Below are 13,336 nucleotides of genomic sequence, written 5' to 3'. Positions count from 1 at the left end.
CATATTCTCCCAGCCTTGGGAATATAGTCACTCATGCTGACCTTTGAGTAGAAAGATTGATTATATGAGGGCACAAAGACTACAGTGAGAGGGGTTTGGAGCAAACTGAATAAAACATGCTAAACATGCCCCTTCTGCAGCAAAAGAAATGCTCTCTAGCGCATAATGTACAATGACAAGGACAACTAGTATTGTAGATTTTGACTTTCAGTTCTGCCATGAGTTTTTTTTTAAGACATCAAATCTTCTCAATACAACTAACATAAATTTCAATACTGCACCTTCACTTTGAATTATAAGGGAGAGAAACACTCAAAATCAGAACTCCTAATAGTAGTTGCATAGATTCTTGCTTGAAGCTGGTAAACCTCTTGGTTTCAGCTCCTATTCCTTACCCAAACAATGTTGATAAAAAGCTCAGATTGTGTCACTGGTATAGTGAACATATATGAAATCATAATGCATAAGAAATAAAGAGCACTTACAAAACACACTTTACTTTCCTAAAAGTGCCAACTGTAAGTAAAGGATATGTTTGTGTGTCTGCTCTGGAAAACCTCTGTAGTCTCCCAGGAGTTTCCTCCACTTAGAATCAATGTCTAATTGAGTCTTATTGTTTAGCTTATTGCACTTACTACAGACACAGGTATTCTTCACTTACAATGGTTTCAAAGGATAGTAATGTTTCAGTTCATTGTGAGTATCTGTTAGTGTTTTTCTGCTTGGAGGCAGACATACTCAACTCAATCACAGATTAGCTCACCTATAGACAAACAGGCTAGTCTCAAAGCAGCATGGGCAGGAATATAAACACATTATGCAAGCACTAAAAATCACGCTTGCCAATAATTTTTATAGCTGGAGGAAATGTTCAAAATATAGTGCTTAAAAAATAGGATACAAAACTATGCACACATGATCTAAACATTATTAAAATAATGTATATAGAATATATATTTGACACTGATATGTACATATATACCCATATTTCTGGGGGTGATGGATGATTTTTATTTGCTTCTTCAGATTTTTCTGTAAATTGCATATCTTTTTAAATGAATATTATTTGACAAATCAGTCAAATAAGCATTATGTTTTAAAATGCCCCACAGACTTCATTAAAGCCTCATTAAAATGTGTCTCCTTGTTGCATGAACCAGGACAACCTGACAGGTAAAGCTGTCATATAATGAGGCTCTTCTGGTATCTTCATAATTACATTTTTTGAGATAGGTCTGAGACACAGTTCCTAACACCAAATTTTGTTCTTCAGGAAGCAAAAATAGATAAGGATACTGCAGAAGGTAAAGAGTGTTTGTAAGCACAGGCTGGGCAACACTACATAGATTCATGTAACTCAACTGTTTCTTTTAAACTCTAGTAACATCTCCAATCAAGATTAATATTCTGCCAAAAATTAATAGCTAGCTATTTTTGTAATTAGAATTAAAAAAAAAAAACCCAAACTTCTATTCCTCCTGGAGAAACAGAGTATTAGATAAACAATGTGACACAGCTACATTTGTTTTCAGCCTATAGCATATGAATACTTTCCATCTTTTTTACTACCTTAATAAAAGTCATTCCTTCTTTCCAACAGGGCATTTATTACAAATCTTGACCTTTATCTTCCTATATGCTTTCCACTGTATTAAGCTAGGAAGTAAAATCAACATTGTTTGTGTTATCCAGGCAGAACTATCTCTAATATTTAGCCACTGATGGGTACCGAACTTGCCTTTGAGTACATGTCCTCTGACATTTGGGGTCTTTTCTTTCCTGCTCCACAACTCTTCTATTTCCAATGGGGGTTTGACAGCCTCTGTGTGACCAACATAGATGCTGTCTCTTAACTTATGGCTAGCACAACTGAAATGATTCACAGCTTTTATTTATTGGGGATTTAAAATATTAAAAGAATCAATACAAGTTGGCGGAGTACTTGAACATAAATTGTTTTGGCCACAGCACCAAAATAAGGCAGAAGGTTGAGCTGGAGGGCTTACTTAAAAATCAGCAGATGTGGCATAATTTATTTGAAGAATTAGAGCCCTCTTATTAGATAGCTGGCCCATTTACCTCCCCAGGGAATTAATACAAATACACATTTTGTGCAAAAAGACATCTCTGAGAAGAGTGGGATACTGTCTCAGTAATGAGTAGATCTGCCCTGTGTACTGCAAGGAGAGACACTGATCTCACTAGCGAATCAAATAGACCACGTGTACAAATATGCACTTGGTATATTTCTCTATTCTCTTTAAATTCTAGGCTGGTGGTACCCAAAGAGCTGCAGAATAATATATGGGCTACACTGGACACTGAAATGGCTTTTGGTTAGTTATCTGTGTTCACATAACCTAGCAGGTGACATTTTGATGGGCCCACTAGTTTCAACATATGAATGCCATAGCCTATTTTCTGTAGTATTAAAATTCAGTCAGAAGAATATATTTTTTCCCAAGTTAAATCACTTTACAGCATTTTTATTCATAAGTAAAATAAACCACTAACTCTAAGAAAATAATTTCTTTTGTGTCCACAGAATTCTTCTCTAGAACCAGTAAGGCTTTGGGTATATTTAAACTTCTTAATATTATATACATATATGATCAAACATGAAAAGGTAAATGAATGGCAAAATATGAAAGCGTTTTAAAGCATTTGGTTTTTAGGTATACATGACACCTCCTAAATCTTATTTGGAAAGAACAGATTAAACCTAACATGTTCTTCGGCTAATGAAACCTCTGGTTTTCTAATCTTTCAAAAGTTTGAATGTCTCCCTTGATCAACTCAAATAACTTGAAAATGAAAAGAGTTCAGCCACAGTTTCCATAGAAACTCACCATTTTATTAGACACATCTACTAAATGGTGGTCTCATTCTCTACTTTATCACATATGTTAGTGTTTCAAAATGTAATCTAAGATGACTCAAATTATTTCAAAGGCATATATTTCAAACAGTGCATTCAATATCAAAATAATTCATTTTAAGTCTGATCAAATTTCAGCACACTTATAGCAAACACTGTTAATACTACTATATGTAGTCTATAATTACTGACTTCCTTACAGTTATATACACAGATTGGTAAATTTAGCTATTTTGAATCATATTCAGTAGTTTAGTATGAGCCATTTAGTATATAAACTATTTAATTTAAAATCGTCTCCGTTTTTGACTTAACAGAAAAGAAGAAACAACTTTGAGCTAAAGTGGTATTCTTTTAGAGGCCACTTTGTTATAATGAAATGTTATGGAACATACTTTTATATCACAGTTTTCCCTAATCCCCTCTCAGAGTGTATGTCTTCCTTTAAAAAGTCTGGATTCTTCAATTTTGTAAATACTCTTAATGCAAGAGTATTGTCTTTGACCTAGACCTAATAGAATACATTTTGAAGACTTCCAATAGTGGTTTACAATATCCAAAGAGTGAGAAATTTCTACCTGTCACCAAAAGAAAAATCCTATCTATTTCCTGCACACTTGATGTTGTCATAAGAAGTGTGCTTGCATGAACATTAAACTAATGTTTTAAAATATATCCCCTCTAGCCAAAAATGACTTGATAACATACCCCAACGCCTAACACAAAGTATCATCTTTGAAACAACTGGTAAGAAAACAGGATGGAGAAGAATAATCTTTCAGTGCCAATGCATGCAGTATATGACATAAAAGAATCAAGTATTACTACTTCAAAGAAACAGATCAGAGGAAGAATAATGCTTTCTTAACTCATCAGATGGCAACTTAACACAAAACTACAAATGCCTACGTTGATAATCCCTCCTACTTTACTAAAGGTAGAGAAGAAAGACTTAAGAGAGGCAAAATGAAGGTTAAGTCTTAATTTCTTCCAAATATAGTCAATGAACACATCTCCCACAAGATTCTAAGTATACAAGATTCTAAATGGTAAAGTTCTTTAGATTTCAGAAGCAGCCCACCAATTGTCTCTAATTATTATATTTGCACTATGTACAAAAGTTAGCATATTAAAAAAACTAAAACAAAGACAGCAAAACCTAATGGGTCTAAATTATATCAAGGAATTTTACTTTCAAAGCTAAAGTACAACAACTGACCATTTTCTCATGAATTATGTATTATACAAAAACAGCAATACACAGGGATGGATGCTGATAAAGAGACCTAAAATATCTCAGTAACTTTAAAATTCAGTTGCCTAATTGGAACATGAATACTTTTTTAGGCCTAGTTATAAAACTATGCATACATACCCTGTTCTAACATTTCTTCTCCTTTTGGCTGCTGTAATAAAGAAGTCTTATCTTTGTTCTCTGTTTCTGTAAAGAGGATCAAAAAAGCTGAGCATAAATTTGTGGGACATATCACAAATGTTAAATAGTTTACTGGAAATATACCATCAACATAAAAATATTTTCAGGATCTTATGTTTCATAAAAACAACAGCATTAAGAATTTATATGGCAGAAATGCTCGAAATCACAAAAAAACTCCAGTGTAACCACCATTTACCAGACTTCTGACTTAATAACCAGATCAAACTACCTTTCCAGTAATATTTACATGATACAGAATTTTAAAAATGCATTAAGAAAACTGCTTGTATTTTTAAAAATTGAATTTAGTGACATTTTAAGGATACTTCAAAGAACATTTTAAGGCACATTCTATAAGTATATTAAGATCTTAATAAGTGACCTAATCGCTATTTAAACTTGTTTCATAAAATTTCCAATAGAAAGACATAAGAAGCTGCTCTGGCAATTTTAAGAGTGGACCTGCAAAACTCAGTAAAGTTTCAGCATACTTCATCCAATAAAACAGGGTGTGGGTTTTGCAATTTTAAACTAATGAAATGACAATCAGTATGATCATTTTGTAGATGAAAAGTGAGTTCATCAACAATTCTGAGAATGAGACCAAAATGGCCAAGATTAGTAATGCCTCATAAATCAAGAACTCTTCTCTGCTTGAGGAGGCCCGTTAAAATAGATAATTTAGGGTATGGTTGGAGACGATAAGCATTTTCATTGGCAAACCGAAGCACTCTTTAGAACACGGCATATAAATTCATAAATTGCGTGTCATTACTGGCTATGGAAAGAATCAAATGGGGAAGTGAAGAAAACATGAATTAAATGAAGAAAGAGCTACATTTATTGAACTGGTCCCAAAACTAGTCTGTTTCATCACTAGATTCTTCACTTTCACTGCTTTGATGGGGGCATATCAGGCGGGTAGATAGGTTAAAAAGAGGGAAAAGTGGGACTCAGATTATGTGTACATGTGATTGATAGAAGGTGGATGATTTTAAATATTAATTATATAGTCAAGTGAGACACACAAGAAAATATAAAATACAAAATCATATTTTATTTTAAATGAATACCAGTTTTACCTTTGTGATGTCCATGCATCATAACCATATCAGACTTCACAGGAATTGGAATATTGGCCTCTGGTGGTATGGTTCTGAACAGATCTGGAGCTACATTCTGGGTACAGGTCATGAAAGAAACTGCATGCTTGGCTTCCATGTAATACATAATGTATAGATTGCACATTTCATCACTAGATGTGCCACTGCAAGCAAAAAAAAAACAAAAAGGAAAGGAAAGAAAAAAAAGACATAACAAATCAGCTACTCACATAAAACACATTGTTAATGCAAGAAAAATGCAACCAGTAAATCTGCCAGCAATAGGTCCAGAGGTGGAAACATTGTGCATTTATTTTATAGCTTTCATTAAAACCCATCACAGTTTTCAGCATTGAAAGCACATTGTCAAAGGCATATTTCCACTTCATAATGGAGTATCCATTTGCAGTCACTCCACAGATATCACCAAATACCACAGATGGAAATGGCACTTAAGTAGCAGTAACATACTTTCCTTCCTCCTCCAAATCCTTTTATGCTTTAGCCCTTCTTCTACTTGCTAGAACTTGCAGATTGGGCAAAGTGCTTTCCTCATGGAAAAATCTTAATTATTTACTTAATAATGGTAAAATTCTGAACACTTTAACAGAAATATCATATATTATTTACAAGTCTTTAAAAATGGCTTTTTTCATTTAACCCCGAGAGTCTAGGATCTTGTTTTTGGTAACTGCCTCCAGCCTCATGGTCAGATGAACTGAGAATCCTGTATTGATACTAAGACATCATAAATGTGCCCCTGATATCTGACTTGGCACCTTGGCTTCCTCAGCAGGGAAGTAAAGGGAGATATAAAGGAATGATACAAAATGACATCAGTCCTAACCTCCTCCAAAGGCTCAGACCTCAGTGGGGTAGTGCCACACAGCTGAAAGGCTCAATTGTTAAAAGTAGATTTTCAAACAGTGGGATGGATATTTCTAAGATACAAGCTACAAATAATACAAGGCAATGCCTAATAGTTTAACACATGTTTTGTTCTTCCTCAGTTCACATGGGCTATCATGTATTTCATCCTCTTCACTATCATTAGGTGGGAATTATTTTGGTACACCTTCACAAGACTTTCATTTCCAAGGTAGTTTGCGCAAATGAATGTTTCCTTTTTGGTGTTCTGACAATTTTTAGCAAGCCTCTGCTAATAAAAAACAAGCTATGAAGTGGATTATTTGCTGTACAAAAATACCTCAGTGTTGATTTTTCCAGCAATGTCATGTGGCACTCACTTCCTCTCCATAGCAACAGTAATGACATCAGCAAAGGAAGGAAAAAAATTTTTTTTCCAAACAGGGATGTGGTTTCTGTAAGCTCTGAAAATGTAGAGCCCCTGAGAGACCACAGCAATAAATCCCTGTCACGGGAAGCTCTGTTCATGCTTTAAAAGTCATTTGGCTTCTCACTCTCTGAATCTAATACCTGTCAGTGTAATTGCCTCTCCTGTGAAATGCAAGCAAATAGTGAGGTACAGTCCCAAACAAACACCTGTTCACTACACACATCTTCCTGTGTCAAAACACCATTCCTAAGAATTTCATTTTATATCACTGAAGTTGGTCAGAAAGCTCTGTCCTATAAAAGGAATAGCTGATGCCCGAGTAATAAGCCAGAACCTCTCACCATATTGTCCACCCTACCCCCCATTCAAAATAAAGAAAAATGTGTAGACCAAGAGACAGAGATGAGGGAAAAGGAATTTAAGATGTGGCTATAGCTTAGAAGACCTTGACTCATGGTGCAGAGAGGGAAAGCAAAATAATCATGCAAACTTTTCCAATCAGTGAAAGGAAGAAAAAAATCAGTAAATTTATATAGTAACAAATGAAACTTGCAACCAATCTGTGGACAGATCCTTCTACATTTTACCTGTTTGGGAACCTCATGCCCATGTTCATCTCTAAACACGTGACTTTGTGAGACAGCGTAATCAGCTCACCAAAATTCATTTAAGGTACTGATCCTATGATACAAAATTGAGCTGATCAAATAGCTGTAGAATCTTTGCTATCACAGGGGCTCCGGGTGGCTCAGTGGGTTAAGTGCCTGCCTTCGGCTCAGGTCATGATCCCAGAGTCCTGGGATCGAGCCCCACATCAGGCTCCCTGCTCAGTGGGGAGCCTGCTTCTCCCTCTCCCTCTGCTGCTCCCCATGCTTGTGCTCTCTCTCCCTCTCTCTGTCAAATAAATAAATAAAATCTTTAATTAAAAAAAGAATCTTTGCTACCACAAAGAAAAATTCATTAAAGAACGGAAGGAAAAGAAAAGAGTCAGACTTTATGCCTTTCCATTTATAACTGAACTTGCAGTTAAGGTAACTCTGAGTTCCTATCTGAACGAGAAAATACCGCATCTTAAATGTGTCAGGACTCAAATCTTCCTTAGTATCAGCAAACCAGTTTGCCTATTTTATTCCACATCTGTCTTTCCTTCACTGAAAAAAAAAAATCTGACTTTAAGTCAAACTGCTTTCTGTATTCCTAAGGGGGAATTTTGACACATTTACCCTTATTTTCGATAGAGGACAACACATGCAATTCAACTCTGTCAATCTAGTGATTATTAATATGAGAAAGTATGGAGGGAGGCTATGTTCATACGTGTGCCCTGGCTCCGCTGAATGACCCTTTCAGCCTTTCCTAACGCCAGTGTGATTCACTAAATGATGCCTGCTGGCATCACTTATATTCCAAAATTACAGTGGTGCATTTCTTTCATCTTCATGCAAAATAAAGTGCTTATGTGATAACTACTTTTTTATATCAGCTCGCTCTAAATCTGACAAGCTGTGATGAGCCTGAAAATAGTTAAGCCCTCAATAAATATTTGTTGAAGGGAGGAAGAATGAATAATCTCTCTTAATAAATGTTTACAACTTGTATGGCATAACCTGTTACCCCCTAATATACTGTACTGCTGAGTCAGGTCAATTTTATGGACTCGGTCTATGGCCTTCCAGAAAAACATTTATATCTATCTGTTTATCTATCTACCTATTTATCATCTATGTTCTAAGAGAGTTTTAATAAAATATATTATTTCCTATTATAAAGATACATAATAGAGATTTAAGAAAGTATCAAATATTCTGAAATGTACCCTTTAAAAAACCCAAATCTTGTCGTACACTACGATTGTGTTTCACACAGTGATACTCCCTCCACTTTGATGATTCCCTCATCCCTAGTTCCCTTACACCCAACAGATGCTGGACTTAAAAAAACAATGATGGGAAGTACTAATTTTGGAAAGAAATATGAACATTTTAAAGAAGTTATTTTTCAAAACTGAATTGTTTCTTCAGAGGTTTCATTGTGATTTTAAACTTACACATTAAGGAGTTTCTGACCATGTAACTTTATCTTTGCATATAATACACTTCAAAATGTTGATGAAAGTGCTGTTTGGTACTATGAATATTCATTAGACATTCTCATACGTACATTAAATAACTGGTTCCAAAGGAAAAATATGACCCACAAAATTGACCAAATACGTAAATATTATCTACCAATTCTCAAAAGTTAATTTAAAATGTTAGCAAATTAGCTGACTCAATTAGCTTAATTGGCTGACTTTAAATAAAATTCTTTTTTTGTTTGTTTAAACTTGACTAAACATTTGAAATGAATTTAGAGAAGTGTCATATTGAATATAAAATATGTAATGCAGTCAGGGACAAAATACTGCTTCTACATTGATTAGCTGGTACTGTTGTCAGTACATACATTGGTGCAACTTTGTCTAAGACATATTATTCATATTTACTATTTTAAAAGAAATTTAATATTTCTTAAATATTAATTTATTAATATTAATAATAATGTTATTTCTTAAAAATATTACCATTTGGTAAATTTCTTAATATGTCTTGTCTTAAATCCACCTACTTTTAAATGGTTGTATTTTGTGGTGTGTCCCTGCTAGGAAAAAATTAGTCCCTCTTTTTAAAAGGACTTTTTATTAATTAACTATGATCGTTCCACCCCAGCAAAATTTTTCCAGTCCTAAGATTGTTAGCTCAATACAGAGTTAAATTTGGATTGGGTGGAAGAATTACTCAGCTGAACATCTTCTTGGTAGGCCACTGATAGAATTTTCCTGTAAAACCTGGTTTCCAGGTGGCTGCAGAATAAGAAAGTTAACAGCTTGACGCCGGTAGTTCTCCCAGTGCATAGAGGGGCATCTGCTGGCCCCATACGACTTGCAGTAAGTGGCCTCCTACCTGATTAGTCTTCATGCTCATGGTTCAAACCTGTGCCCAGGGGGAGTACATGTTCATGTATGTTCATGGTGGGGGTTAGGCAGGAAGGAAGAAAAGGGAGAGATTTACAGACTCATAAAATACTAGTTTTCTTTTCTTACCGGTTCCCTGTGGAAGTGGTATCCTGTATTTTATAAAACAGATGCATTGATGCTATTACCTCTCTAAAACTAAAATGCACATTAAGTGATGCAGGAATACTATATATTATTAGGAGAATTTTTATTCATATTTAAATTTTATTCAAACCTATCTTATTAGTTTATCATTCCACTGGAAAAAAAATGCTACCTTTGTATAAATTAAATATTCAGAATATGGACTCATCCAGTAACTTAACTTCTTGTAATTTCTTTCTATTTCATTTGTATTTCAAGATGGCATTCCCTTTAGCCTACATGAGATTTACAAAAAGATAGATTTGTACAGTCATTTTAAGGTATTATTTTAAAGAGAAATGCACATTTGTTAAAAGACCGAATTATTCGAGACTCTTGAAACCGAAAGAGGTTTCCTGAGATTACTTTGGTCTCTCATCCTGGCATTGTAATAAGTCACTAATTTCTGTTTGATACTGCCTCAGAGAGGATACTCAAAGGATACAATTTGGCTAAAGTTACAAGCCCTTCTAAATTGTTAAAGGACTTTTAAGCAAAAAATTCTATTTATTCCACACTTGAACTTATACACTAATACAAAGAATGTGTTGCAAAGGATTTTTTCCTACTTTGTTTACCTATTTCAGAGGCTAATGAAATAACCAATGGCACTTAAGTAAAGTTGTGGAGGGTCTACACTAACATAGAATGGAGAAGAGCTGATCAATACCCTGTGACTCATATATTTAAAGGCTGGGTACCTGGCTGGATCACTCAGTGGAGCATCCAACTCTTGATCTTGGGGTTGTGGGTTCGAGCCCCATGTTGGGGGCAGAGATCACTTTAAAATCTTTAAAATAATAATAATAATAATGATAATGATGACGAAGGCTGGTAAGAAGTGAATGACTCCTTCAAATCCAATTTTGTCTACTTTGTCAAGCTTTTTCTTAGCTACCATTCATGCAACGGTATAATTTTATTGTTTTCCTCGAGTCTTTTTCCCGAACTTACAAAATTTATCCAAAAACAAAACTGTTGGAAGCTTCTTGTTTAATATAACTTGGTATTTTTTTCTGTGTGTCCTATCTTTAGCCTTAAAATTGATGTTTATTAATACAACAACCCTTTAGAGTGACATAAAAAATCCTATTCCACTGTCTCAAATGCCTTTTTTTTTTTACCTGCTTTAGCATCTGTTCCCTTTCCCCTGACAACCAACAGCTAGTGTTGTCATCGTAAGAATCATCCTCAGTATATCTAATGCCTATTTTCAGATGCCTACTTTCTGTGACTTCTCTTTGATCAAAGATAAATGGTTTAAAACTCCAGCATCCAGGTGGCATCTGTAAATATTTTATAATCTAGTTTAACGTGGAAAGAAGGCTCCTTGGTTCTTCTCTGACAACAAAACAAAACAAAACAAAACATGGTAAGAGACTTTACCTTTCATTTTTAATTTAGGCAAACCTATTTTGAAAGAGTATTCATAGTGCTTGGAAAATTTTACTTAGGGTCTTAAAATACACTTATTTCAAGGAGGCTCAATATTTTGAAAATTATTTAAAGTTCAATGTTCTCTTTTGGAAAAGTATGAATATTATCATTCCCACTTGGAAGACCAAACAACTGGAAAACAATGAATACACAGAAGTTTTAACAGGCGGAAAAAAATCACAGTTCTGAGTAATTAATGGACACCACCAAATGTGGAAGCTATATATTTGCCTAAATTTGAACATAGGGAAAAGGACACTTGAGGAAAAACTTTCATAATCAATTATATTTTTCTTTATTAAATGAGCCTGAGGAAGTAATATACCTCTTGTGGCATCTATAATATACAGAGACATGATCCTGAAGGTTTTGAATAAACAGGAGGAAAGGAAGTATAAAAAAATAAGCACATGTTCTGGAGTTTATCCTAATGAGTTCTAAAATGAGAAAATGCAATATACAGTTTGTTATAATTGTTCATGATAGTAAAAAAATGTGCAGTTCACTCACAAAGATAACTATCACCTATAATCATGCCTTGCCCCAATAAAATATTTTTAAATAGTGGAATTTGCAAAACCATACCCAATGTGCGTGGCGTCTGTCCTTCCCTCACCAGTGAATACACATCTTGCTGCCAATATGTCACCAAAACTAACATCTACTGGGTGTTCCACAGGGTAGAAAGCCTACCAAGAAGACAAACACAATGATTCATTAAAATTACCAATAAAATACAGAACTACATGCTTTCTGAATGTGAGGCTTGGCATACTCTGGGTAGAAAGGATGAAGACACAAACACACAGACACACAATTCACCAGCATGTTTACACAAATGTTAAGAGAAACCATCAAGTCGGAAGTTGTAAAAAAGGAGGTTATACACAGCTTAGATAAATAATAAAGGTAGATTTGGAGATGTTAGGATTCTAGAGAAATTCACAAGGATTCTATGAGGGTTTCTAAGATTATTATCTGTTGATTAATATTTTTTTGTCTCAGAATGAAACCAGTTTCTACATACCTGCGGCAGCTGGGGGCTCTGGCGTCCAATCAGTGTCCACTGTCCATTTCTTACTCTGTACCCACTGACTACCTTACCTGTAATGAACATAAATTATAATCACATAATATCATAAAGTATTAGAAAAATAAAAGGCATCATTTGCTTTCCTTTTTCAAAATAAAATTTGAATACTGTCAGAACCCCAAATGCTAGGTATTTTAATGAAAACAGTATGATGAAAAAACATACATTTTCAAGGTATTATGCAAAATCTTTCATTGAAACAGATTTAAGGTCAAATATAATTTACATTTATAGCATTAGCAAGTGCCAAGGTAAATATTTATAATTTAACCTGTAGTTTAAAGTTCTTACCTAAATGGTGAGTGTGAACTCTATAGGCAAAGACATGCATTGGATACTTTTTGTAATGGCATGAAATGTCAGAATTCACCACTGTTAGAAAAGAAAACACAGAAAAAAAGGTCACTCTCCAACTGGAAAATAACATTATTCTTGTCTAAAAGTATGTATAGGTTATTCACAAGATGCTAGGCATGGGGGTTTTCCTATCAAGTAAACATGCACTTAGGTATTCAGCAGGTGCTAAGCGCCTATTATGTACCAGCCAATGTCCTAAGATGAGTTAACAGCCTCTTGCCCTCACATTTAATTTCTTTCATAAACAAAATGACTAGAGCCAAAACAAAATACCCTGTCACTGAAAACACAGGCTTCATTTGCTACTTTTATCATGAAAATTTATGCAGTTGAAAAAGCTTAACAATTGGCTGCATACACCTAAGGTAACTGCATTGACAATTCCTATTGAGAAGGAACCACTTCATTGACTTCTCTTTCCTTTCAGTCGAAAACACTGTAGCTCTTCAATAAATATGTCTTTGATAATAAGTGAACAGTAACAATGATACCAAACTTGCCAGTAACTTTATAAGATGCCCAGTAAAAACAAAGGAGTAATATTTAACACAGCATTTTCATCAGATGATCAGATACACTGGTAAATAATATTAC

The 13,336-nt window shown here is 34.4% G+C and overlaps 1 protein-coding gene across 22 annotated transcripts in view; it reads right to left on the bottom strand.

The window, feature by feature from the left end:
- PAM (peptidylglycine alpha-amidating monooxygenase) overlaps window positions 1-13,336 on the bottom strand; it is a 277,932-nt gene that overhangs the window by 49,898 nt on the left and 214,698 nt on the right. For 12 of the 22 annotated variants that reach the window (XM_073888643.1, XM_073888669.1, XM_073888680.1 and 9 more), the window contains exons 11-15: window positions 12,677-12,757; window positions 12,320-12,396; window positions 11,878-11,981; window positions 5,399-5,583; window positions 4,254-4,319 (exon numbers count right to left, since the gene is read on the bottom strand). In XM_073888643.1, the coding sequence (XP_073744744.1) occupies window positions 4,254-4,319; window positions 5,399-5,583; window positions 11,878-11,981; window positions 12,320-12,396; window positions 12,677-12,757 (513 nt within the window). Of the gene's footprint in view, window positions 1-1,738; window positions 1,823-4,253; window positions 4,320-5,398; window positions 5,584-11,877; window positions 11,982-12,319; window positions 12,397-12,676; window positions 12,758-13,336 lie in introns of all 22 variants that reach the window. The other 10 variants (XM_073888613.1, XM_073888650.1, XM_073888658.1 and 7 more) reach the window with 2 other exon arrangements.

The sequence above is a fragment of the Callorhinus ursinus genome, unplaced genomic scaffold, assembly GCF_003265705.2.
Source record: "Callorhinus ursinus isolate GAN/ISIS: 27379988/994484 unplaced genomic scaffold, GSC_fseal_2.0 scaffold3, whole genome shotgun sequence".
Taxonomy (NCBI): Eukaryota; Metazoa; Chordata; class Mammalia; order Carnivora; family Otariidae; genus Callorhinus; species Callorhinus ursinus.
This window is presented reverse-complemented; position numbering and strand designations above follow the sequence as displayed.